Source organism: Zonotrichia albicollis, chromosome 4 (genome assembly GCF_047830755.1).
Source record: "Zonotrichia albicollis isolate bZonAlb1 chromosome 4, bZonAlb1.hap1, whole genome shotgun sequence".
Classification (NCBI taxonomy): Eukaryota; Metazoa; Chordata; class Aves; order Passeriformes; family Passerellidae; genus Zonotrichia; species Zonotrichia albicollis.
Window position 1 is genome coordinate 59,484,390 of NC_133822.1, and position 27,731 is coordinate 59,512,120.

A 27,731-nucleotide genomic window follows, 5' to 3' on the forward strand; every position below is an offset into this window, starting at 1 on the left:
CGGGGATTGGCTGCCGCGCGGCCTTTGTTCGGCTGCAGCCACTGCCGCAGGGCAGCGGAAGTTTGAGCGTGGCGGAGCGCGCGAGCGGAGACTCGTCCGTGGGAGCTGCCTCAGAGCCCGAGCCGCCCCGCTATGGACCTGGAGAATAAAGTGAAGAAGGTAAGGGGGGTTGCCCGCCGAGCTCTCTGCCGCGCACGCCGCTGCCCGCTCTCCGGGGAGCGGTGGACCCGCCTCGGCGCTGCAGCCCCCGCGAGGACTGCCCTGGGCTCGCCCCTCGGGTGCCGGGGTCAGCCCTTGCAGCTCCCCGCGTTCCCGCCCGGGCCCCGTGGCAGCAGAGCCCCTGCCGGGTGTCCCGGTGCGCGCACGGCCGGGCTGCCTCCCTGCTGCCGGCCCTCGGTCATCGCTGCCGCTGGTGCCCCAGGTGGGGACATACCGGTGTTCTGTCATGCAGTAAAACATGTGTTCGGTCCACCCAATAAACCCCGAGATGTGATAGTTGTTTTCACGTACGTGCGCTGTGTGTGTAGTATGAAACTTAAATTGCGAGCAGCCGAGTCGCTGTTTGTGGTTATGTTAGTGATTGATTGCAGACCTGTGATGTGACTGAGTTCTTACAAGTGTGTTATCAGCGGTCCTATGGATTACCTCCTTGAGCCAGAAGCTTGGCCTTGATTTTTCTTCATTTTTAAAGGTATATTGACTAGTTAGTTGCATTAAACTGGCAAGAAACAAAAGGTAAGTAAAATAAAGCGATAGGTAATCCAATTGTATTGAATCTCTTTCCAAAATTAACCATTTAAAACTTCCTATGTAAAACTGACTTCACGTGGGATACTCTTTGCTTCTAATTCTTTCACAAATTAAATGTACTGCTAAAGCACTGACTTATTTTAAATTAAAAACTTATTTGTAGTATCTTTTTTGATACTATTTGATATGGAGAAAAGGAGCTTTATATGTGAACATGGGTGAAATCTGTACACAACCTTCATGGCTATGTGAAAAGGAGTCCTTTGAAATGCATGTTGTATGAATTTTTTGGGGGGGTTTATTCCTGAATTGTTTTATTTAAAGGTAGCAACTTGTTTTAAAACACACCTATGTCCTTTGTATACCTGTGTGCTTTTCCAGCTTGCAGGCTAGAAGCTGACCTGGGGGAGGAAGTAGTTGTGTAGTGTGGAAGGACACCAGTTAAGGCTGAATCCTGGCAGTGGGTGGCCCTGAGTTACAGCTTGCTTCAGGTGATGTCACCCTGTGATAGTGTCACTTGGGTGAGGATCCTGCTTTGGAGGAGCTGCCTATCTCAACCCACAGTCATCAGGCCATCAGTTTGTAGATGGGTGTAGCTAAGTACTGTTGCTGTGTTTAGAAGCTGGTTGTGTGCACAGCATTGTTCCCTTTCTGTGACTCCTTGAATGCAATGAAAATGAGCTTCTTGAGTAGATTTGCTTGTATTTTCTTAGCACAATTTAAAACTTAAACTTGATGGCATCACAGAGTCTGTTTGTGGAAGCTCTTTGAGCTCCAGGAGGTGAAAGACGCATATTTGTGGAAGATAGAGCATTCTAATTCAGAATTTATCTGAAGAGAAAATAAATTTGGGGTGTGAAATCACTGATAAAAATTCTGCTGATAATGGAGTCATGGTTTGAGTGAACTCGTAGTTGCCGAACCTCTGCTTGAAGTTAATTATTGGGTAGTTGTGTGTGTTTTAAATGTATTGACTGTTTTGCTGTATTTTTCCTGGTTATCTTTTAGTTCTCTTCTCCATCAACTTTGAAGGTTCCTGAAGACTTTTCTGAACCTGCTCAAATAGACACAAAAGCTAGTGCCACAAACGAAACCAGCAAAGCTCTCTTTTATGAAAGTAGTATTTCTGTTCTGCTCTGCTTTAATGTTAATACACAGAGATGTCTATGATTTGAAAACCATCACATTTTCTCTGTTTCTACTACATGTGCATTCAGAAACCTGTGTCTGTTATTGTGCTGTCTCTCCTCCCTTGCTTGGGTCTTCTCATGTTTTCTCTTTGTAACTTGGATGAAGCTCATTTTCCAAGAAAACAGAAGAGGCTTTCTGAAAATCCCTACAGGGAGAACTGGGAAGCTTTACTAGGTACCAGCAAGTTCAGTACAAAATTATTCTTTTTTGACTACCAAAACTTATTCAATCACAACTTCTTAAATTCTGTAAATTTTGTACCCTGAATAGAATAAGTTTCATGTCAACTCTGGAATAATTGTGTGTCTTCCTTTTCTGTCCTTTAATTCTAATTCTCAACCTGATTGTTTTATTATCTTTTTGCTTCTGTCTTTATTTGGCAACTTCCTTCTTTCTTGAAAGGTGGAAGAACATTCTGAGAAGTGTCCAGTCAAGATTATCAGAACCAGTGAACTAGTTGGTTTTCAGAAGAAACTTGTCCTGAGATGGAGATGCCTGTCAGCATCAGTCAAAAGCAGCAGTCAGATTTTTAGTCAATCAGCAGTAGTGGGTTGCTTTACCACATGCTAGACATGCTAGTCTTTGTCTAGCACCCTGGAGCAAAATAGCTTCAGTTCTCTTACAAAATGTACATTATGTAACCTTTTATTTTGTAGTGACTTGTGGGTATTTGTTGCCTGGCAAATAACCTGATAAATATTATGGAGTGGTGAGTGGCTAATCTGCCTGTTGAGCAGGAATTTCCTAAAGCACTGGGCAGAAGAAAGCAGGAATTGTCATGTTGTCCCCAGATGAGTAATTCCATTGCATTTTTGAACTCTGAATTTAGATGTTGGCTATTCTGTAGCCAGCCCTAGTGTTCAGCAGAGCAGAAGGAAATGAATGCCTGTTGGAGCAGCATGTGGTGTGGAGGCTCAGACACTCGGCTGATGCTGTAGAAAAACTTCCCCTACCCACAACTGCTAATTTATAACTGTACAGGTTAATATAATGAAATGTTTTCTGTTTCTGGGAAACCTGATAGATCAAGTTTCCAAGGTCACATTCCTAAGACTTCTCTTAAGTGTCAGTAATCCATGAGTCCATTCTTCAGTTTTGAGCTTCTGTATTGTCTCTTTGGAAAGCTGCTATATAGATTTGTATCTACATGTCTGGGTTTGTGTGAAGAAAAAAACACTCAAAGTCCGTTTTCATTGCTGATACTAGGTTTGTGGGGGTTTTTCTCCAAATGTAGCAGTTCTGTCACAGTCTGTCTGATTGGAGCTGCTTCCCTCCAGGACAAGACCACTAGGACTCCAAGCATGTACCTGTTCTTCAGCAGGAGAGCTACTGCCCCACCTGCACGATTTCTAAGCCATGCTTTCAGCAGTGGATGCCTTATATACTTTCTTTCCTCTTGTGACACAAAAGCAGCAGTCCTGTTTAACATACCCTTCTGAAGGAATCTTAAGGGCACAGTTCCTTTGGCTCAGACTTAATTTAGCTTCTGTTTGGTTTCTTTCATGTGTTGTAAAACTCATCTTGCTGTCTTAATGAGTGGCCAAAGGAACCAGTACTACTGTGTAGCCAAGTGTCTCCCCTGGTCTGAATCCTGGGCTCTGGACAGCCACAGCCTGCTAGAAACAGAAATTTCAGCATGAACTTTCTGCACTGAGCAATATACATGCAGAACATATGCAAATGTGTGGTCATGTAAATTTTGTAGTCAGTTCCCCATGCATTTTAGAGCTATTAAGTGACAGGCAAACATCTAGGCAGTGAATAGTGCCTAGATCTTTTTGGCTGCCTTGTGAATACTAAGTCTAAGACTTTCCTGGTCTGTTACAATTTTCCTTTTGAATTCAGGGGAAACTGCAGAGTTTTCTTCTTTTTCTCAGGGGGAATTAGATTTGCTCTTGCATTTGAGGATCATGAAGATAGTGTTTGCATAAAACTATTGCACAACAGAGCTGAAGGGTAAGAACAGGAGCTCCAGCTTGAAAAGTACTTGTGCAAAAAAACAGACCACTGTTTCTCCCGAATACAATATATTCTGTGTTCTCAAACCTTGCTTTGAGGCTATAGGGAGCGGAAAGATTTAATGCTTTGTGTTGGATACTCTAGCAGAACTTTGTTCTAAGAGCCTGGATTGCTGCCCTGTCTGCCACCTCTGTGAACTCGGGAAAATGAATCAGTAGGTCACAGTCCTGCTTCTCAGCCGTGCTGGCAGCACGGTCTCATGCTCCACTAGAGAAAATAAGAATCTGGCACTGAGTCTGTTCTGTATAAACTTTCACAGTATAATACTTGCTTTATAAAGGGAACTTTGCTTGCAGTGGAGAAGGGGCAGGGCAGTTTAGGGAAAGAGGTGCAACTTCTCTAGTGGGGAATTTGTGTGTGGTTATTTTTCGGTGGCGTGAGACCTAATTTGTTCTGTTACAGTTGGAAAACCAAACACTGAGTGTTTTAGACATTGCTAAGTCAACAACTGTAATGATCTTTGATAAATGAACGGTGAATAAAGTATGTATAGGAGCAAAGTCAACTTTTCTGTGTTTTGCAAAGCATGATTTAGTAATGTCTGCTGGGCTGCACTTCCTGTTGAGGTCACTGTTTGTTTTGCTGTTGCTGCTATGGAAACCCATTATAGCAGATCTTTTTTGCTGCTTCATATGTATGGTAAGATCAAAGAAATGTGCTTTTACTCAGGGATAAGTTTTGACTGAAAGTGGAAGAATCAAAAACTTGATATAGATATGACAGGAACTACTTCAGTTTTGTTCACAAGCTAAGTAACTGCTTCCTACACATGCTGTGGGGTTTGAGGGTTTTTTGCCCCAGCAAAGTTAAAAAATTATGTGAACAATTTTTTGGAACAACTGTCTGAATCTACACCTCTAGCTTTTTTTTTGTCCATCATCCCTGGATAGCTGCTTGGCAAATATGGCACAGCTGAACTAAACTTTTCGACTCTTACTCTTTTTTTCCCAAGGTGTCTGACTTAAATCTCTGAATAGCAAGTCAAGAAACTCCTTGAATGCAGGACTGCATGACTTTTAAGATCAGATGGACGTTTCTTCCATAGGGTATAATTATAAGCCAAGTATTTTGCAGCAAAGGGGAAAATTAACTAACTTTGAGTTACAGGATTTTGTCATAAAAGTAACAAAGATCTGATTCTGAAGTTGTTCCTGGAAAAAAAGAAAGAAATGTTTCTGTTTTTCCCTTAAGTAAGTAATGGTAATTACTAGTAATGACTAGCAATTTTGAATGAAATTTTATTGTAAAAGTAGCTTAAAAATACTTTTTTTACTCCAAGAAAGTATACTGAACATGTCATGCAAATGACTGTCTTCTTCCTAGCAGACACAAAGTTTACAGTTATGAGGGTGTAGATGTAAATATCTATAATGTAGTTTATTTTAAAATTGTATTTTACAATCTAAATAGATATGCATTTATTTATATAAATAAAATAATACTAATACTAACTAATACTTATGTGTATTGGTTGTATATATTTATATGTATGCATGGTTTTTTATAGGGATGTACATGTACAAACCCCCCATATAAATAGTTTTTGCTGATGACCAAAGTTGTTGGGGTTCTTTTAGGTCCTGGAGACCTTCAAGAAGAGCAGAGCTGTTAAGATGAAAGCATGTCACACCTGTTACCTACCATCTCAAACTTTCTCAGATGAACAGGTTAAAGGAGTAAGGAGGCGTCTGTCATTCATGACATTTCCAGAATACACCAGATCTAACTGTACTTCAGTACTGCTGTGTATGTGTTTCTGGTTTTGTTGGGGAATTTTTTGTTGTTTTTAAAGTCTGCCTAACTCTTTATTTGTGCCTTGTTTTCAGTCTGAGGTTGTCTAGCTACATCTTTTAAAAGCAGAAAAGAGCATGCACTTTCCTGCATGACTAAAGCTCCTAAAAATGAATGTGTAGGTTTTCAGGTCTGCTTCTCAAAACCTAATGTTAGAGGGCACAACTGGGTAAGAGTGCCGATGTCAGAACAAAATACATGGAGTATTGTGGAAATGCCTCTGCAGTTCTGGATGATGGATAGTGTTGTATTGGAGGTTTACAGATTGTGTTACTCTGTGTGTCAGCTGCATTCAAACTTAGCTAGTGTAATGCTGGACTTTGTGAATAAACACCGCTTGTTTTCTATCCAGCTGAGCTGTCTTTGATAGCTGTTAGCCTTTTGAAGGTACACTATGTAACAGTGTCTTAAATATTTAAATTCTGAGATGTTTGGTATTTAGTAGAAGATAACACAATAAAATAAATTCCTGTGACTTTTGTACTGTCAGGCTACTGCAGCTCCTTGATTTATTCCTCTGCCTGTCCAGATCATCTTCCAAGTATTTTTCTTGGATGCAACCACTTTTTGGCATCCTTCTTTGTGTGCAGAATGGACTTCTGTATGCAGGGTTCTTAATTCCAGTCAACTTTCCCCAAACCAAAACACATTTTAAAAAACCCCAGGGTCACAGTTGCCATCAATTTTAATAGATGTGTTAAAAACAAATATAAAGTGATTTGTGGGATACTGCTCTTTGTTAAAGATCTGATTTTTTTTTTTCCTTCTCATACAGTGTCTGTCAAAGTTTTTTAAGAGCATTGTCCAGATATTCATGTGTCTTTTTTAGTGGTTGGTTCTTCTATTATTTTGGAATCCTAAGTATCATTGCTCTGTTTTGAAAGTTTAATTGCTCTAACCTATTTTAATTTTCTGTTTGTTGTGTTTCCCTGCTGGAGATGACTTCTGATAGTACAGAATACAGTGATATAGGATCAGATCTCAGCAACAAAGCATGCACAGCAGTGAGATTTCTTAGGTTTTTCAGGGTTTTTTTGTCTGTCCTTCCTGCTTTACCTTCTCTGAAAGTGCCTAAAGCACATTAAGATGTACTAGAAATCTCTTGTTCTTTACAGGTGCTTTCCCACTCAAACACCCAAATAGATCCATAGTTAACTAATCTTCAAACCAGAACATTCCTAGGATTTTAGGGTAAATGTAAGAATAGCTTTAGCATGGATCACTTCAATTCTGTGCTTGGAGCATCTTCAAGCACAGGAGAAAGCTCTGCAGAAAGGATAGTGAAGAGGATTTAGTTCTGATCTGGGGCTCACTATTCATTGTTGCAATCCATTCATGACAGCATTCTCACTGTATAGCCACGTCCTTTCAATTCTGGAGGGATCTGTAGCACTGGAAAGGTTTTTGATCTTTTGCAGAGGCTGAGTACAAGTATTGTGGCTTACTGTCTGTGGCAGGGTGAAGCTCACCTGTCTGGTGGTACAGGAGTCCACTTGGGGTGAGGAAGGGAAAGCAGCTGGAGCCTGAGTTAATTCTGGTCTCGGGGTGGGACTGAGGAGATAAGAAGTGTTAAATAAACTTAAGAATAAATCCTTCTGATAAGCCATTTAAACTATTTCTTCGGAACTGCTGTTTCTTTTACACTTCTGAACAAACTCTTAGACACTTGAATATGATCATTAGAGTTCTTAAGATGATAGTAAGCTTCTGTGCATGATTCTCTCCTTGCTGTAAGGCAGCCAGCTTTTGTCACTAGATTCCAGAGTGAACTGAAATGGGCAGTCTTTCACTAATTGTCACTTGGCTGTAACCACTTAAAGCTTTTTGCCCTTGGGTGCTATGTATTCTTGAAAGCAGCATGCAGTGGATGATCTCAGTCATAGTTATACCATCTTCTGTACTCAGGCTGTTTAAATCAGTACTGGATGTTTTGGTAGAACCAGATAGGTTTGGTTAGCTTTAGTTGTAAAATGAAAATGGATGATGGCAGACAGACAGGAACCTTCTTCTGGCAGGATTCAGCTGGCCTGTCTGTGCCATTTCTTCCATAATTCCATTTATGGGGAAAATGGGTTCCCTGCTGTTCCAGACATGCATTACCTCTCCAGTGCTCAGCCTGCTCTGTATCATCTCTGGGTGTTTCTGCCTGCAGCTGGCCATGTTCTGCAAAACACATGGAGCTAGATATGGATAGCTCTAAAGAAGCACCACACTGAAGTTTTAGGCTTTCTGAATTTCCTAAACTACAGCCGAATTGGCTGCTGAAGAACAAAATCATTTCTGAGGCTGATGCTTTCTTAGAGCTGAAGGATGTCCTGTTACAGGACTCAGGAGAAATATGTGTAATGCACTGACTTGTGGATAACAATAGCCTGCAGTGCTTTGGAGTTTGGCTATTTTATATCTTAATTTTTGGCAAGCAGCCATATAGTTTCTCTGTCAGAACAGAGGCTGAGGCTGTGTGTGCATCTAGAATCACATCTGGTTTGGTTTTTAGTGTGCCTTTCAGTCTTGAGCTAAACCTTTTCCATAAGATGCCCAGACATTGTGTATAGAAAGGTAATTCCCTTCTTTCTGTTCCACAGCAAACTGAAAAACCTGTTTCAAACAAGTCTCTCTCATTTGCTAATTCAATTTATTTGTCTTGAGCTGCACAAGCATTTACATGGTGGTGTGCTCTTTATTTCTGGGGAGGGAATATAGAATGCTGCATTTCTAAAGAAATCTGCCCTGAGACTGCTGATTGTGAAAGTGCAAGTAGGCTGCCTGGTTGTCTCTGTAGTCTGGAGAGAGCATGTTCTGGGTGGAGCATTTAGATAGCACATATTTCCTATCCTTAATTTGTTTCTGAAGAGTTTTTTTTTTTTTTTTTTTTTTTGCTTAAAAAAAAACCTCTTAAATGTTAGGAGGCTTGGAAATGATAGTTAAAATGGTATTTGCAATTTTTTTTATATTTCCTACTTGAATTTCAGATACTGTTGAAATTCTTGAAATGCCAAGCTTATTTTTTCAGTAGTATAAAACAGTATAACTGTTGTCACTGTTACAAGTGATCCTATGTTTTTAAATCTTCTAATTGCAGTACTAATGAGTTTACAATTATTTCCCTTTCTTCTCATTCCACTCTTTTTGAAGGAAGGGAGAGCCTGAGCATAAAAAATGCCAGTTTGTAACTGAAGTAGCAGCGAGATAGAATGGGTTAATGTTGTCTTTTTTGGGGGGGAGTGGGGAGTTTTGTTTGTTTATTAGGGCAGTGCAACCATATTTTAAGTTTAACAACTTTTTAGAGAGGATGACTTTAAAAACAGGAAAAACAACACCAAATGAAAAACAACCTGTCTCTCCCTCCTCCCCCCCCCCCCAAAAGTTGCTTTGTGTTGCTTTAGCTTCCTTTTTCCCTTTAGAAAAGATCCTGGCCAACATCTTATTCTCTTTGAGTGTGAATTGGGAATGGTGCTCAGGTTTTTTGTGATTTGTGCTGTGTGTCTGTGTGTATATGGGATCTCTGGATTCCAGATGAGAAGAGTCCTATAAATGCCCATCTTCATTGAAGATGAACTTTTATTAACCAGTTAGCTTATCAAAAGTGTAGCTGATGAAGAACCTAATCTTCAAAGTTGTGCTTATTTTACATATCTACTGGTAGGTTTCGGGTTAGCACCTCATGTGAACTTCATGAGCCCTTAGGTTGCTGAAGATGTCACCGTGATCACAGCCAGCTTGTATTCGTCTTCCAGATACAGAAGAAATAATGTCCTGTCTTTCTGTCCATCCCTGCAGTAGCTTAATAGCTGCCAACATACCTCCTTCTAAATAGTTCACAATCTTCAGGGTAGTTTTCCTCAGGGATGTCTGATGATTGTTGAGGCAGTGATCCTTTCAATTATAAAGTACCTGAAAACATGGTATTCCCTGCATTTTACCATGTGTTCTGTATTAAACAAGTGGTTTGTGAATAATCTGTTCTTTATTTTGAACAGAGACCAAGTTGAAAAGTTGACCTGGTTTATATCCTTGTACGTACAAGAATAGTAGTATAATTTCTCTCAGTAAATGGCAAAATTAATAATAAAACACTATCACCACCTGTAATTAACTCTGGCATTGTGTTGTTGCCAGAACTAAAGTTAGTACTGGAACTTGTCAGTTCTAGCTCAGTTTCTGTTCATGGTAAGAGCTAAACTGCAGGTGAGCTGTTTCCACCTACAGCTAGTTGGGAGCACTCCTCCTGCTGCATGGGCTGTGGGGATGGGTTCCTCTCTCATGTTGGGCATGAGCCTGCATACCCAGCTGTGGCCACACTTCCATGGTTCTTCATCTGTCTGATTTGAGAACCATATTCCTCAAAGGTTGAAAGTGCTGCCATGAGACACTTTATTTTACTGTGTTATATGAATGCATAAGTTATTGTGCTTCATATTTGTTAATCACCTCAAACTTAAAAGTGGCTGTTACTTGGTTAAATTTGCTGATGTGTTGCTGTATTGTGTGAATACATTTACTCTGCACTATTGTCTATATTCTCTGATAGTTCCTCTGCATTATGAATTGGTCATCCATCCTTTTGAAACCCATTACATATTGCTTCTGGTCACTGGTTTTGCTAACTGTGCTGTTTCTCTTTCAGAAAGTCAGCTGGTATGAGTCCAGCTGAAATGTGATTGTAAAAGGGATATGCTACTCTTAGTCACTATCAGAGTAGCCTCAAATATACTTGGAAATATTAGGCAAACCACTTAGTTGTTTCCTTTATTTGAGATTAGTGCAAATAAATCTGGAGTCTGTTTATTTCTTGGTCTCCTGTATTTTGCCAAGTCATATACTGTAAATCACTTTGTCCAGATAGCTGGATTAAATGTCCTTTGACTTGAGGTCTTCTGGCCTCACTTGCTCTGATTTCACAGCCTTAGGCCTAAGGAAATGCTGCCAAGAATCTGCTTATTTATTCTCTTGTGTGAAGTTGGTAGAGCAAGCTGGGCTGGGGAGAAGTCACCAGAAAAGTACTGAGGCTATCTCTGCCTGCTGAGCTCAGTCCTGTGTAGAGCCTTGTGTCACCGCTGCTGCTTACGTAGATACACTAGGAAGGTGTGCACCCCAAATGCTGTCCTTATGTCAGCTTAGTCAAATGTTTAATCTTTTGCTTTAGCTGTTGATTGCAGATTATAAAAGCATCAGTAAGATCATTCCTGCACCATAATACTTGAAGCTGACTGTACTCATCTTCCTCTGTACACAGATGGGCTTGGGCCATGAGGAAGGATTTGGTGCCCCCTGCTTAAAATGCAAGGAAAAGTGTGAAGGATTTGAGCTTCATTACTGGAGGTAAGTGACACCAAATGTATCCTGAGCTGTGACTCAGCACTACAGACCTCAGCATATGTATGCAAATGTCTAAGTAACCATTTTTGTTCTCTCTCTCAATTAAACTGTTAAGATGTTTTTAAAAACCTGACACGGTCAGAAATTCTCAGATGCACTACAACAGAGTATTTAATCACTTGTGAACATGCATCTTATCTGTCCTGAAGTGAATGGTAGTACTTCTACTGCAGCATTTGCTTTAGCTGACTAAACAATTGAAGTAGATTTGTAAAAATATGTCTAGCCTGGCTGTAAGAGACATGACAGGAAAGAAGTGTGTTTTATCTCTGTAATAAAATGCTTTTTCAACTCTTGAACAAACATGGAAGCTTTGATCTGAGATGCTATGTAAAATTGTTTTGAGAAGATTTGAAACTTAGTACACACCTACAACTTACTAGATGGGAGAAGGTGTCACTTGTTTGTCACATAAATTCAAATAGGTTAGATAATACTGAGCCCTGGATGATGTACTGTTCCTAAATCAGCAGTTGATGATAGCCTGTCACTACTTTTGTAGAAACTTTCTATTTCATTAAGACCTTTCTTGCTTTACTGAAAGAGGATGTATATATGTATATTAATGCATTTATGTATCACTGGCCCAGTTCACTCATAGTACTGGGCATGCACTAAGATGTAGCTTAGTAATTCTGATTTTTTAGAAGAAAGGTCCCTCTCAAAGGGAAAAGCCTGAAAAGAACAGAAAAATAGCTGCTAATAGCACTAGCACATGCTATCAATGAAAATGACTGCATTTAACCAATGCTAACTAGCTGAAGTGAAAGTGTTGACCTCTTATTGCAAAGCTCTCTTACCTTCTCAGTGATTTCTCATGGGCAGCTCCTCGCAGCACTGGCTCCTTCCCAGCTCAGCCAACAAACTCCAGCTCTCTCCTCACCCAGCTAACCCACTCTTTTGTAGCACTCGTCTTCTCACTGGACACAGCTGCGGCCCGTTAAGGGCAGGCCTGTTCCTGATCTTTGGTGATAAGTGTAGCTGCAACTCCTCAGGTGTGAGACTGCCTTCTAATGTATTTTTATTTTCTTCCATTTTCTCCCTCCACATGAAAGTTGTATTTGCAGTAGAATTTAGTTTTGTCTTATAAGGTAGGCTTTGTATGCCAGCTGTAGTGGCATCAGGTGCTGATAAGGCCTAGGAGATTTTACATCTTCACCCAAATTTTTGACTGCAGGTGAGACTGTTTAGAAAACAATCAGGCAAACAAAAACCTGCAAAAACTTGTTATAAGCTGATACATAATCAAGAAGCTATATTCTTATCTGTAATATGTAGCTACAGAAACAACTTACAAATAATGACAAGGATCAAGAAGTGTTTATGTACTAGTGGGTAAACGTGGTCATCTAAAGATAAAAGAAATAACTTATGGAAGGACTTTTTCAATACCCACTGCATCACTGAGGGGTTGTGTGTAGAAGTAGTAATAAAACAGAATTACTGTAAATAATGCAATAAAAGAGAATTTTTAAAAGTGCAGCAGTTAATAGTGTTTGTCCACTGTTAGATGAGAAATTGAAATGAAAATTGAGCTCTTTTGTTTATAGTCACTGTGGCAGATGGGGAAATTACAAGTGAGGGAGGAAAAAGCCCAGTTAACTTTCTATCTTTTTTTTTTAATTAGTTGCCAATATTGCACTTTGTAATTGCTAGGTTATTCTATTACATGAAATAATTTGGAATAAAAAGAAATAAAATGGCTAAAGTGGTTTATTTACATTGTCGTATGATTGCAAAGCTAAAAGGTGTCTGCTTCTGTGTGGGTATTTAGAGGATTTTGCCTGTGTTTCTCTTTATCCATATTGCACTGTCTTCCTGTGGCTCCTTGTGGCAGGTCCTGAGAACATACCTCATCAGAACATTGTCTTTCCTAGAAAAGTAGGAATTTGTAGACAGCAGTGGATTAAAGAGTAAGTAATGAAAAAGATGTAAAAACAGTGACTTTCTAGCTAAGATTTAATTTGGAAATTGAGTCCAAATAGGATAGACCAGATAAATAAGGTGGCTGGAAGTAGTCTGAGAAGCTTCATCTAAGTGTCAGACAAATGTGGCGCATACCTCTGAAACAGTCAGAAAGTTAACAATTGAGAGAATTCAAGAATGGGTTGGAAAATAGCTGTTTCTACAGCAGAGCTGCTAGTGGGGACAGTAAGAGTGTGAATCTGAAGTCTTAATTCAGTTCTGTGTAAATAGTTTTCAAAGGAAAAAATGTATTAATATGCTTTGGATTATGCATGTATTTTTGTAGTCTACCACTTAAATGGAACACACTGCATCCCAAATAGCTGCTTACTCAGTTGTTAGCCTTTAAATCTGAAACTCTGTTTTAAGTAGGAACAAACTGTAGCACAAGTGGACAGAATATTGTCTTTATAACATCAAAATCAGTTCAAGTTTACCCACATACTTAATTGCTACTTGTCTGTAAAAGACAAGTGGTGAAGTAAGAATTGTAATTAGAGAAACAGTTACACATTGGGAGAATAATTGGGGTAGGGATTGACCCTGGTCAGCAGCCAAACATTCATACAGCTGCTCTTTCACTGTCCCAGACATCAGAGTGGGAGACAAAAAAGGAGAAACAAAAGTGAGGTGACTCATGGGTTGAAATAGTGAGTTTATTAGGTGAAGTGGTGGGTGAGCAAGTGCTGCAAAGGGAATCACTGGCCATCCCCACCAGCACACTGATGCCCAGCCAGTCTCCAAGCTGTAACTACTTAAGAAGTCAGAAACCCTGACTTCATGCTGTATTTCTGATTTGTCACTTTTTGTGATGTTACATAGCATTTAAACCCCACTGACCAACTTGAGTCAGATGTACCCCTTCCCAGCTTCTCTGCCCCCACCTCAGCAAGTAGAGTTCAAAAACAGCAAAGCCTTGACTTTGTGCCAGAAGTGCCCAGTACTGCAAGTGCTGTCAAGGCTGTTTTAGCTAGAGCCCCAAAGCACGGCTCCAAAAGGGCATTATGAACACAGTGACTTCCACAGGATCCGGATGCAGCCCAGCAAGCCGGGCCGTGGCTGCAGCGTGTGCCGGGCGTGGTTCTGCTGCGGGCTGTGCAAGGCTGACACTGCCCTCTCCTGGGGACAGCCGAGGAGCTTCAGCACATCGCACGGCTCTTGGTCTGATACATGAAAATGCTGTTCCTCAGAGAGCCAACATGTGATTTCTTTTGGTACTTCCATACAAAAGACCCTCAATTTTTTCTCTGGGGAGTCAGATTGTAAAGTGCACAAAAAATCCAATGAAGTAGCAGGGCTTTACAAGAAATTACTACACCCTTTTTCTCTATACTGGGGGTGTTTGGAATATATCTCTCCTGGGATGGAACATACTTTTTAAAGACATTTGTGCTATAAATCTTGACACACTGTGTGGGCAGGTTTTGTAGAGGCAGAACTGTAAATTGAGGCTAGTATAGAAATGGTAGTAAACCAAGACTTTAGTAAAATTTATTGCTAAATTTTGAAGTTCTGATAGCCTCAGTGTTGCAAGCTGAATATAAAGTGAGAGATGTGGTATACAATGGTAGTTGAATGGTTACAATTGCCTGATTTTATCTTAGTGAGTTAATAGCTTTTGCTTTTAAAATTGTCATCAGAATCATGTTTCTGTCCAAGTGTAACAGCTGCAGAAGGTGGAGAAGGTCTTTTTAATTTAGATATTAGATTTATTTCAGGCTGCAAAACAGCCCCCACAGCTGTCCAGTGGGTCAGGCTGGATGTAAGAGATTGCTACTCAATTAGTTAGATATTGCTCTTTGGGAATGTATTTCCCACTAGAGGGAACTATGGCACTGGAGTGAGAAGTTGCTAAAAACAGGAGAGAAGGGTCTGATTTATCTTGGTTGCATGTATATCAGAAAGTGGTAACTGTCCCCTATGTGACTTCCCAAGTTGTTAAAATAAACCTCTGAAAACAAGACTCTTAAGCTTGGGAGCGATCTTTTTCATCATGTGGCTTCTCTGCACAGATACAGTATGTGGAAGGCAGGGTGAGCCCTAAGTTGGCCGTAAGATTTTCTGATACTACAGCTGGCAGGGAAGCATTGAGATGCAGTTCAAAGCAGTGGCAATTACTTATAGCTGCATTAATAGCAAGAAAACATGACAGAAGGAAGCACAAAATCATAGACTTGGATGACCAAGCAAAATGCCTTCTCAGTAATTTCATTGATGATGCAAAGCTGGGAGGAGTGGCTGATACACCAGAGTCCTGTGCAGCCCTTCAGGAGGATTTTGACAGGTTGGAAAGATGGGTGGAGGAGAACCATCTGAAATGCAGCAAAGGCAAATACAGGGTTCTGCACCTGGGGAAGAATGATGCTGTGCACTAGCACAGGCTGAAGGCTGACCTGCTGGAAAGCAGCTCTGTGGAGAAGGACCTGTGGAATACAGTCTCTCCCTGAGCCAGCAGGATGCCCTGGGAGCCAAGAAGGCCAGTGGTGTCCTGGGGTGCATTCTGCAGGTGGAGTGCTATGTGCTATTCTGTGCTCCTCAGTGCAAGAGAGATGCAGAGCTCCTGGAATGGGTTTGGTGGAGGGCAGCCAAGATGATTAAGGGGCTGGAGCATCTTGGAGCATCTCTCTCTGGAGGAGAGGCTGAGGGAGCTGAGCCTGTTCAGTCTCGAGAAGTGAGGGGACTTCATCAATGTCTATCAGTATCTCAAGGGAGTGTGTCAAAAGGATGGAGCCATGCTCAGCTCGGTGGTGCCAAGCAATAAGACTTAGGGCAATGAGCAGAAACTGCTGCACAGGAAGTTCCACCTGAATATGGGAAAGAGCTTCTGTACTGTGCAGGTGACCAAGCACTGGAACAGGTTGCCCAGAGAGAGGCTGTGGAGTTTCCCTCATTGGAGATATTTAGACCATCTGGATTTCTGATTCTGTAATAGGAGGAGGTTAGTTGTTGTGCATGGAGGGCACAAGCCTTGGGACTTGCCAGGTCTTTTGAGGATTTCTCTGTGCCTGCAGCTACTGCCTCCTGTCACTAGGAGCCAGCATAGGAAGGATCATGAGCCATCTTATTTTTCTTCTTCATACACCAACATGTAGGCAATCAGGAGCAATCAGGAGGATGGTGTACATTTCATTTTGGAGAAGGAACTGGAAGTCTTTGATCCTTTGTGTCAGTAGACATTCAGCACACAGAAATTCATCACTAGAGAGAGTTGAATCTCCATACCTTTCTCCCTTGTTTTTTCTAACTACTGAAGACCTGCTAGCAAGGCATTATCTAATAGACCTGTCTTTACAATGATATGCAACTTTTCATTCCATAGATTTTGAAATTTCCTCCCTATCTTCCATGTTTTGAGTGGGAAAAGCTTTTCAAATTGCTGCTATTGGGGGGTAGGGAGGGGGTGTCAACGACATTGCTCTGCTTTGATGAAGTCCTGAGAGCTGTGAAGACATAAGCAGGAGTACCTAACACCACCTTACTATATACTAGATACTCCAAAATATACAGTCAAAAAATTACCTACCAGTCTATTCTAAAGAGAATTAATTGGCAATATACCTTCTTCAGAGGGGACAGTGAGTGACTAATGTGGCAACTACTGAAAGAAATTAGGACTAAATTGTGAACAGTACTGTTCAGGAACAGTTATGTATTTAAGTATCAACTGGATATCTTTTAGTGCTGGAAATTATTAAAGAGGAGAGATTATAAATCAGGACAGGATACTTTTTTACTGTTAGCAGCTGTATGAACATCTTCATGTGGCTGAGATCCAGGGGGAGCGTTGGGGAGCATGGGAAATGGCAACAGCCTAAAGGATTTTCCTTCGATTTACTGAGATATGCTGACATCAGTTGTGACTCAGCATTCTGCACATTCTTTCTGTATTGTTTTGTCCTGCATTCAGAGGCATAATGGTAATCAATTTCTAAGGCCCGTATTACACTTGTAACATAGCCCTGGTAACAGCTTCTTGCAAACTGTTGGCAAAGAATTATTCACTTGACTTTGAAAAAGCAAGGAGGTTAAACTAAGATGTACACAGTCAAATTCTTATTTTCAGTGGGTTCCTGATGAGGAAGATTATTTTCATCTCATCATCTCATTATTTTCAAGGCAAGTATAAAGCACTGTAGTTCTATGCCAGTTTTCACAGTGAGTCCCAGGAAGGACCTAAGGACAAATGGTGTGCTTTCACTTCTTCACCACTACTTCTTTATGAGGAAAGCAAAAAAAAATCTCTCACAGATACTGCAGTCAGTGAAACGTTAAGCCTTCAAGGTAGGACCAAGAATAATAACAGCAACTGAGTCAGGGTGTTCATCTAATGGAAAGTAGAAATAGAATCTCTAAGCTATTCTGAATTCTGAAGGAATACTATTAGGAAAAAGATACGCAATTTCATGACATAACATGAGCAAAAAGGGTGCTCTTGTGGCTTTTCCAGCACACATGAAAGCCTTAGGATGAATTCCACCACAGCTTGTGGAGGGTGGTCTGGTCTCTCACTGCTGTCAGTGCTGCTTTACTGTGGCTGGATGCTGTAGAGAGGGTAGAGTGCCCAGCCTGTGTCACACAGGCAGTATAGCAGAATGAGCTGTTCTTACTGAGCTCTGCCTTGCAAGCAGAGCAGTTCTGGACAGCACGATTGTACTTCAGTTGTGTAAGTTTGCGCAGGGAGCCCAAGAATGTCTGATCTTCACTGGTGTTATTAAATCACATCCTATCAAGATACGAGTGTAAAACTGGGGGTTACTGTTGCTAAAGATTTAAGTTCTAAGAGTAAATACAGTGTTTAGTGTCATTGTTTGGATGGACAAACTGCTTAAATTCCAGTGGCATGTGTGCTTTGAGGTATAAAGCTGCATGGTGATCATGATGTAAATCACTAAATCTGCAAAAAGCAAGGTCTGATTCTGTCACCTGGTATTAGATCTCAAAAAAGATATGACTGGGAATTGGTAATAAGGTATAATCACATGCATGCCGTAAAAGATGAGCAAATGAGTATGAATTGCTTTATTAGTATATTAAATAGTCTCTAAGTACTAGCTATGTAAAGGACTTGTGTAGACAGATGTTGAAGATCTTGCAAAATTTTATGTTTTGAGTGCTTGAGATGCATAGTAAAGCTTTTACGCTTAGTGGGAAATGCTAGTTCATGCTTGAATGTTGTGGTAAACTGGGAGATTGCAAAGTGAACAGTGTATAGTAGCTATTCAGGTAAGTATCAGCTTTGAAATTCTGCACATCTTTCCTGTTGTGGAAATGAGTTGGAAGCTGTCAGACAATCTACATCTCAATTAGTGATCTCTTTAGGTATTTGTGTTGCAAAGTGAAGTCCCTTCTGCTTAACATTCTTATTTTGAATGAGTGGCTAATTTTTAGAATTTACGTATTTTTATTTGGAGTGGGCTTTAAAACTTAAGTTACCACAATGTATGTTTTCTGTGTAACCAAATGACCAGTGCAGCATTCACCACACACTGAAATATTATTACACCACATCCTAAACTGGTGTCCATACAGAGAGCATATTTTGTGGCTGGCCGTGTATCACTTCAGGTTGCTAATTAAAGGTCCTCCTTCCTTTCCCATCACCTCCAGGGCTTGCTGTAGTCATGGCATGTTCTTGTTGTGTTCCTGTGACATATCTTGTGACACCTAACTTGCCTTCAAGACTGTATAAAGCAAGATGCAGAACAGTGTTAGTCTGATGAGTTTTGGCAGGCAGGGTTCAGAAGCATTTTATAGCTAAAGTTTATGCTATGTGTTGTATGAAGGATGAATAATGGGGTAAACCACTGCTCATTCCTCTTCAAACTCCAGAAATCCAGAAGGTTGGTATGTTTTCTTAGTCTGTAATAAGAACCCCTAGTTAACATCTAGTTTCTCTGATTTGTGGCTGACTGCTTTGAACTGAAGTTCTGGAGACACTGTTAATAAATAATGAACTAGCTTGTCTAATCCAAGGTTCTGTTCATTATATGTGAATTGTTTAATTATGCTCAAGGCAACAAATTACTTTCTAATATTCGTTAGCCAAAGCAATTGAAATATGTTGTATATGAAAGAATATAATTTATATCCAAGGAAGTAGATATACTTCTACCTTTTAAGGCTGTTTTCTGTGAAAAGTCTCTCTATAGCTTGTGCCAGACCACCTCTGACTTGGTTCAGTACCTCTGTTTTGAAAGGCTTTATCCATATAAGCCTTTAGCTTTTCTTTCATCTTCTCTTTAAATTCTGTGCTTTGAACAGAACTTGGTGCAATTATACTTTTCATATGTCTGTATGCATTTTCTTCCTTTCTTGGAAGTATTTGTTTCCAGGCAATAGCAACCTGGTGATAACCAAATATCATGCATACAGTGGAATACATATGAAGAAAATAGTATATTGTATGTAACTTTGAATGTATGAAGAGCAGCTGAAAAACTAAAATCTCAAGCAAATGATAGCTGGGGGAATCATGTTGATGCATTGAGTTATCTTATAATAAATCTGGTAGGTGACTGATAATGGATATGTATGTGTTTAATCGGTACTGAGATGCAACTGAAGAAATGACATAGCTTCACATTAAAAATGCATTCGTGTAGTTGACTGATATCTATCTGATAACAGTATCTGTAAATAAACAATGTAAAAAATACAATAGGGCACATAAAGGAGGTGTTTCACATATTACAGAAAAAGTGTATATTTCCTAAACAAAACACTGAAAACAAAGGTTTGGGCTCCTGGTGATGTTACTACACACCCAGATGGTGTGAGATTGTAATTTTGTTGCTGTTTCCATGAATTTCAGGAAAATATGCCGCAACTGCAAATGTGGCCAGGAGGAGCATGATATCCCTTCAAGCAGTGAGGAAGATCGGAAAGTGGGGAAACTCTTTGAGGATACAAAATACACAACCCTCATTGCAAAGCTGAAGAATGATGGCATTCCCTTGTATAAACGCAATGTGATGATACTGACCAGCCCAGTGCCCTACAAGAAGAGCGTAACCATCGATACTGTGACTTATGAGTGGGCTCCTCCTGTTCAGAATCAGACACTTGTAAGTCCAACTTGCATTTTTTCATGTTCAAGTCAAGAGTTGGTGGGAGATAAACTAGTAGAGCTTACTGGAAGGATAAGTATGCCTCTTGTAGTCTTCCTTTCTTCCTCCTCAAAACTGAAAATATGGTGCCTGTTTAATGAGTCTTGCATCTCTCATCTTGCTTTATGGAAGTTTGTCTGTAGAAATTCTTAAAAACCTGGGGAGATGAGGTTGTTTTTAATACACAGGATTAAGAGTTATCTGCTAGCTCCCTGGAGTCCAGTTTCTGTAACCTGCTCTCTTTCTATTTTTTTTCTGTTTTTTTTTTTTCTTTTTTTAATAAAGTTGAAACATTTGCATGGAGTGTAGGCTTAAAGGAAAAAAAAAAACAATACCCAGCACCACATCAATTTATATAATTGTTTCAAGTTAAGGGGAGCACTTGATCTTGCTTATAGCTTTTACTGTATATGGCAAGAGCAAGGTTGGTGTTGACATCTAAAAGAGCAGCTCTCTTCCAGTATATTTTCAGCTGAAGTAGATGAGATGATAGATAGCCTTCTGAGGATCTTGCTTCACTTTTCAAACTTTGATTACTAATTTATTGTACCAAAATGTTGTGCAAGCCGTGCCAGAATGACATTATCTCTTTTCAGTGAATTAATCAAACCTTGTGCATCTAAGACTTACTTAACATTGAGTTACCAATTTGGTTTTTAGCCTTGTCATTGCTTTATTTAAACTAGAGATTTTTTTTCCCCTAATTTAGTTGGAGTTATTTCTTCAATTTCTTCAATGGGCTATATGCCTCAAGCAGATTATTTCAGTTTTTACTTTTCTAGGACTATACTCATGATCAGTATTCACACATAGAGACAAGGTGCTGTGTAAATGTTATTTATTCAGAGAAGTAATAACTCTTTTCTGTATGTTGTAAAAGGCTTAAAAAGGAGTCTTTCTCTTACTCTGGGAAGAAGCCAGTTAATGCATCTGCTGTATTTTATCTCCATTACTTTTTCAGGAGCTTAATGTTTATGGAAAAAAACCTTGTTTTTGACAAATTTGACTGTCGCTAAAAACAGTAGAGGTCAGTTTAGTTGTGTTTGCTTATGAGAAGGGGTGTGTAGCTGAAGTGCCATCTGATGTGTGATTCCTGCTATTCAGGCTAAGCAGTACATGCAGATGCTGCCCAAGGAGAAGCAGCCCGTGGCCGGCTCGGAGGGCGCACAGTACAGGAAGAAGCAGCTGGCGAAGCAGCTGCCTGCCCACGACCAGGACCCGTCCAAGTGCCACGAGCTTTCCCCCAGTGAAGTCAGGCATATGGAGCAGTTCGTGAAGAAGTACAAAAAAGAGGCACTGGGTGTAGGAGATGTCAAGCTCCCTGGGGATGTGGAAGTGAGAGCTCCTGATGAGAATAACTTGAAAAATGGTGGTGGCAGAGGTACCTCATCTACTGTTGGAACAATGGAGAAGTCCCCAGATCGGAAAGCATCTCAATATGTAAGTATAAGAATGGAAAGATAAAGCAAGAAGGTATATTATCATCTGAGTGTTCTATTTGGTCATTTTAGCCCAATTAAATTGTTTGTCAGTTTGGAATAGCAAAAATCTGGGGAGGGAAAGAAGGAACTGGAAAATGTTGTGAATGTCTGCATAGAGGCATGGTTTCTGAAAGTATTTAATTCATTGCAGCAAATAACTTCCTGGGTGACACTTTCATCCTCAGTGCAAAAACATGTTAGCTTGGAGATAGTATATTAGGGTGGCTTTTACAGAATAACAAGCAAAAAGTTTGTGTCATCTTATGGACTAGTTGTTACATTCTTCTCCTCTTGAAGAGTTAATTTAATTTTAGAAGCTTGTTTTCTCCTCTTTTTTGGAAGAGCACTGAAATTACCCACTTGACAAATGGTGTTTAAAGTGAAATTAAATTAAGGAATAATAAAGTAACATCTCTCCATCTTGTGTCCAACAAGTTGAACCATACAATGGCTAGCTTTCTCTTCATATTCAGCTCCATTTTCTTACTGATTTTTTTTTCCTTAGGCAGCATCTGATTTCTCCTTGTAATAGCCCAGCAAAAAACAAAGTATATAAAACTACCCAGTTTTCATTGATATTTCAAAAATTCTGTCCTTAATCAAGTGTTTCTGACATAACTACTGCTGTGCATATCTCAGCTGCCAATTACAAATTCAAAATAGGGGTAGGATTACTGAAGGAACATTAAATCAGTTTAGTGGAGGTAGACATTACTTAGGAGTGTCAAAAGCTCTACTATAAGTTGATTTCTAGAAAAGTTGTTATTATGTGTATGAATCCTTAAAAATATTTGTCTGCAGGTTGCTTAGAGAAAATTAATATACAAGTTCTAGATGGAGAAAAAGGTTTGGTTAACATTGGTTGTAGAATTTGACTTTTGGTATTATTAGGGTGTGTGATGTGTTTTTTGTTGTTTGTCTCTGAACTGACAGAAATACATGTATGATTTTCATATATATGACTCCTGGTGTGAAATATAAAATCAGCACTTAGGTTTTAGCTTTGAACATGGCCACTTACCCTAAAAATTTTCAAGCCATTTGGTTACCTGTAGCTATTTGCCTTTTTTTTTTTTTTTTGGTACCTGTCTTGTTATGGAGAATCTAAGAAACAAGTTATTTTACCATGGCTTGATCAGGTTACTGTCATTTTGTCTTATATCAGCCTTTCCTGCTGGTTTACTTTAGTTTCACAGCAGCAATTCTTAACTTACCTCCTCAAGGAGGACCTACAGAAATGCACATCTTGCATTGTACCCTGTTGACCAACTGCCTTGGACTATAATAAGTCAATAGCAGGAGGCACTCTGTCCTCATGAGTAATTGTATCAGAAGGGGCTTTGTTTTTTACATTACACCTGTTTATCACTTCCAGACTTTTCTTACTCCAGTACCTGAGTATTCTTCCTGCAGTTTAAGCCAAGCATATCTTATCACTGTGGGCTGTGATTTAGAAAGAGGCTTGTAAGTGCTTGATGGCATAAGTGAACATTTGGGTTTCTGATCTGTTGTTAGGTACTGACTTTGCACTGGGTTAAATAATCAGGATTTAGATATGTTATTTTTAAGTATTTTGGTGGCGGTGTCTTACTTTTGCAATGCGACTTTGTTTCAGCTTTATGATTTAGCGTTATCTCCACTGCTTTTTAACAGTTCAGCATAAATTGATACAGAAGAGCTCTTAAATACTTAGCAGAAGAATGCCATCCATGTCCACACTTTTTAATTGGTTCTGCATTTTTCCTCATCAGATTTTCTTGTACACTGTTTTTCAGACTAAGTTTGAAAGCTGTACTCCTGTAGCTGTGGTAAAAAAGAATCTCTTGAAAAATTAATTTACATTATAGGAATAGACTGCACTTATTTGAAACCTGATAAAAAATAAAAAAGTAAAACAAACAACACTAACAACCAGGTCTCCACTATTAATGTAAATATACCTATAGTAATTGTCTCTGTGTTTGCAAATACAAATTTTTTTCACCATGACTGAAAGCTGAATTAAAGAAAAATATGTACTTAGCATATTTTCATCTTGTAAAGAAGGAAATTTTTAGGTACCTTTTAACCACCAAAGCTGGAGATGATGTAAGTGGTAGGCAGGTGAATCACATTGCCTAAACTTAGGTCTAGGCAGCTATTTAACCTTCTTCCAGTGGGCTTCTTTTGGAGTATGAGGTCTAAAGTAAAAAGGTCAGAAATCTTTATATACATGTATATTTGAACTTTACCTTTCATTAATTTTCCTACATTCTGCATTCTGTTTCAGTTCCAAGTTTTTCTTCTTTTGGTGGCTTTCTATCTATCTTTTGAAATTGTCAGGTATCTGGGATCTGATCAATATGCCTTGTAGCCAAGGCACTTTATATGTATTTTATTTTTATATGCACACACAAAGCCATTTGTGGCTGATGTGAGTCATAGAGGAAAACCTTCCCAGGATGTTCAGCCCAGTCCACAGACCAGCTGGAGTGCAGGAAATGCCAAACTGGTGATTAAACTGTAGATAAAAAAAATTTGCTTCAGTAACATAAATCATCTGATGTTTTTACTTGATGGCACGACCCTCTCTGTAGGCAGGTATAGGGCAGACTGTGAAGTCTCTGGAACTATTTGTAGTGTAGCTGTGTATGTACACTTTGTAGTTTATCCGTAGTCACTCTCTTGTCCTAAAATCATTAATCACAGACTGTTGGACAGCAGCCATGAGTGACTAGCATCCCTAGAACATGGCTTTAAACAGAATCAGTTTGAAATATTCACTATTTTTTTATTCTCCCCACCAGTGATGCAGATATGGCTTGGTCTTCTCAAGACCTATAAGTGCAGCCATTTCTTTGTCATGCATTCTAGTCATAGTTGGTTAGCTTGGATGGAGGATCATTATTCTGTCCTTGTTCCTAAGCATGTAAAGTTTTCAGAGCATAACATGAATTTTAATTGCATGTTGTTTTCTTTAAACACTGGACTGCAATTGCAGAATGTGAATACAGCAAAGTACAACAATCCCTTTAAGGAGCACTAATGCTATGACAGTGGAATGTGCATCATCTTGAATGGCTTAGTTGAACCTAACCTATGGTACAGATATATCCTGAACCACTGCTGTCTACTCATGGGATTAAACTAATGCTTTAATTTCAGTCTGGAAAGATAAAATGCATTAAATATATCAATAGTATGTAATTTTTATAAATATATCTCTCAAAGACTTAATTAACTTGGTGATAATCTCTTTCCAGTCCTGCTATCACTGCAAACTAAGCATGAAGGAAGGTGACCCAGCTGTCTATGCAGAACGTGCTGGATATGACAAATTGTGGCATCCAGGATGTTTTGTCTGTGGCACCTGCGGTGAACTGCTAGTAGACATGATCTACTTCTGGAAGAATGGTAACCTCTATTGTGGAAGACATTACTGTGATAGTGAAAGACCCCGCTGTGCTGGATGTGATGAGGTAGGAAATATCTTAGTCCTTAGTCCTTTCTTCTAGCTCAAAAGTTTGTTCTGATAAGTGTTTAGGAGTTTTAGTAAAACATTTCAGTGCAGGAAGATGATATGGCTTCACCAGTATAGTTGATATTTTAGTTACAAAGAACTGAAACCAATATGGACACTGCACATTCAGGAAAACCCATAGTTTGCTTTGGATTTGGTGGTAATTTTGCACAATTCTATAGGAACATAGGATGTAATACGTGAGAGCAAATTCTCCAACAAGTCACACTTATGCAGTTGTTTCCTTATCAGGGACACCAGGGGCCAAACTGACCCTGGGCCGCACCAGGGAACAGCCCTCCTGGGGCCTGTGGCATCTCTGAGCTCTTGGGAGCAGCATGGAGGCTTTTGGGGAAACAAACAGTGGTGGAACCACTGGGAATTCCCTGCAAATCACAAAACATCCAGAGGCTAAGTTTATTAAAAGGTACACTGTTCAAATGAATGTGCTTGTTCACTTGTCCACTTGTTTGTGTCTTCCTCCTAGCTAATATTCAGCAATGAATATACTCTCGCAGAGGGGCAGAACTGGCATCTGAAACACTTCTGCTGTTTTGACTGTGATTGTGTCCTGGCTGGGATAACCTATATAACAGTGAATGACAAGCCAGTCTGCAAATCCTGCTACATGAAGAATCATGCTGCGGTAAGGTCCCTGCAGATGTCTTGGTGTTGTGAAGGAAGGGAATGTAAGTCTGTGGAGTTTCAAACTCTTGCTTTTTCTCAGTCTGGGAGTATCTGAAGAGTATAAATTGGATATTTAGGCTAGAGTCAGTCATCTTCTTGCCCTTCAGAAAAAAATAAACCAAAAACCACAACTTTAGGCAGGCTAGTGTTTTGTGACTTCATAAACTTGAACAAAAGCCACTACTGGGGTGGAGGGGAGGAACCTGTTGGAAAAACACCTTGAACTTAGCCAGTGGTTTGGTAACAGGAGTAAAGTAGATGAAGATGAGTGATGCTGCTAAATTTTTCTCAGTTGTAGTTCATTAAGCCTGGTGGGAATGAACTTCAGCTGCTGTTAAAGGCCTGTAGTTAAATACTGCAATCTAGGTACTTTTGTTTCATTTATTTCTACCCACACATGTTAAAAAGAAGAGTGATTGACAGGATAAAGCTAGAAGTTTGGAAAAGAATGGTAGTTCTTGATTTGTGGTTATGCTGGCAACTAATCTGAGATGATGGTCCATTCATATCTGTAAGTTAGCTAGCTACTAGCTGGGGGCTCAGTCTAATGTGCACCTAGGTGATTTACAAAGTGAATGGAGAAAAAAATGGTCATCTCTAGTTGTCAGTTAATAATATTATGAGGTTGGTGTGAGGAATTGTTTTTTTTGGAGAGGCTTTTTTTTTTTCCTCTTAACTTTCTCAATCTAAATTATAATTTGTGAACAACTGGATTTTAAGATAAATTGCATTCAAGACTTTCCTTAATATCCCTTAATTATTTGGCATAACCAAAGAGCTGTCAATGCACAGGAAGATTTGTAGCTAATCTCTTCACATATTTAGGTTGATATATGAAGATCTGTTCTGTTTGACATAAAAGGTTTTTAGGATTATTTGGGTAGTGGGAAATCCTAACCATCATAACTGTCTAAGCTTAGTCCCAGCAGCAAATAACTTGTGTGTTCATTTTATTATTCTGTGCCCTGAGCTGAATTCTAATCAAAACACTTCAAAAACAAAGAAAAAATCAAAAGCTGGAGACTTTTTTTTAAAGGCTTCTTTTAGCACTTGTCTCTCTCCTCCAAGAACATTTAAGAGTTCCAGGTTTTATTGCACTTGAAGAGAGCATGTGTGTGTTTCATTTCAGTGTTGTTTGATTTCTCACCAGATCTGCCAGGGCTGTCACAATGCCATAGATCCAGAGGTTCAGCGTGTAAGCTACAACAACTTCAACTGGCATGCTAAGAGGGAATGCTTCCTGTGCTCCTGCTGCAGCAAGTGTCTCATTGGCCAGAAGTTCATATCTATGGAAGGGATGCTTTTCTGCTCAGTGGCATGTAAGGAAAAGATGATGTCCTGAAAGAAGACATGCACAGAACTAATCAAGGATTGCTGTGTTCCAAAGGCTCTTGCATTTCTACTGTAAAATATATAGTGTCAGGGCATTTAAAATTATTGAAAGTATTAAATAGCATTTCCCAAAGATTTTTTTTTAATGTCTAAAGCTTCCTATGTAATCCTCATTTCTTAGCTATACTAATATTTTCTCTTTTGGAATACTGTTTCTGAATCTCACTTCAAATTACTTCATATCACAGAACTGTAAGAAAAAATGTGTTACATACTCTGTACATTCTAAGGGAGCTCTTCACTCTGAAGAATCTTTCTGCTGTATCTTGTCTAATGGAACAAGAAAATGTGAAAATGCTCCAATTTATCTTGTTTTGTACGATAAATGTAACTCTTCCACCTTTGGTTTCACTAATTTATCATTTTTATAGTTTATCTGTTTTCATCAAGCACTTTAGACAAAATGATCAGTTTTATTGCCATGTACAGCTTTGTTTTTCTGACTTCAAGTATGCAGACTGAATGACACTT

At 39.5% G+C, this 27,731-nt stretch overlaps 1 protein-coding gene across 2 annotated transcripts; it reads left to right on the plus strand.

Annotated features, from left to right (window-relative positions):
• TES (testin LIM domain protein) lies at positions 1-27,731 on the plus strand. 2 transcript variants are annotated; one of them, XM_074539934.1, is made up of 7 exons: positions 1-159; positions 10,988-11,073; positions 19,907-20,159; positions 21,306-21,641; positions 24,925-25,140; positions 25,669-25,827; positions 27,019-27,731. In XM_074539934.1, the coding sequence occupies exons 1-7, from the start codon at positions 133-135 to the stop codon at positions 27,208-27,210; spliced, it is 1,269 nt and encodes a 422-aa protein (XP_074396035.1). In that variant the 5' UTR covers positions 1-132; the 3' UTR covers positions 27,211-27,731. The 2 variants fall into 2 exon arrangements, with proteins under 2 accessions (XP_074396035.1, XP_005482029.3); XM_005481972.4 differs by lacking the exon at positions 1-159 and adding an exon at positions 4,579-4,599.

Coding starts and splice junctions, on each gene's coding strand:
- TES (XM_074539934.1), top strand. CDS start 133: ATGGACCTGGAGAATAAAGTGAAGAAG. Junction 20,160..21,305: donor CTGTTCAGAATCAGACACTT/GTAAGTCCAACT, acceptor CCTGCTATTCAG/GCTAAGCAGTACATGCAGAT. Junction 21,642..24,924: donor ATCGGAAAGCATCTCAATAT/GTAAGTATAAGA, acceptor ATCTCTTTCCAG/TCCTGCTATCACTGCAAACT.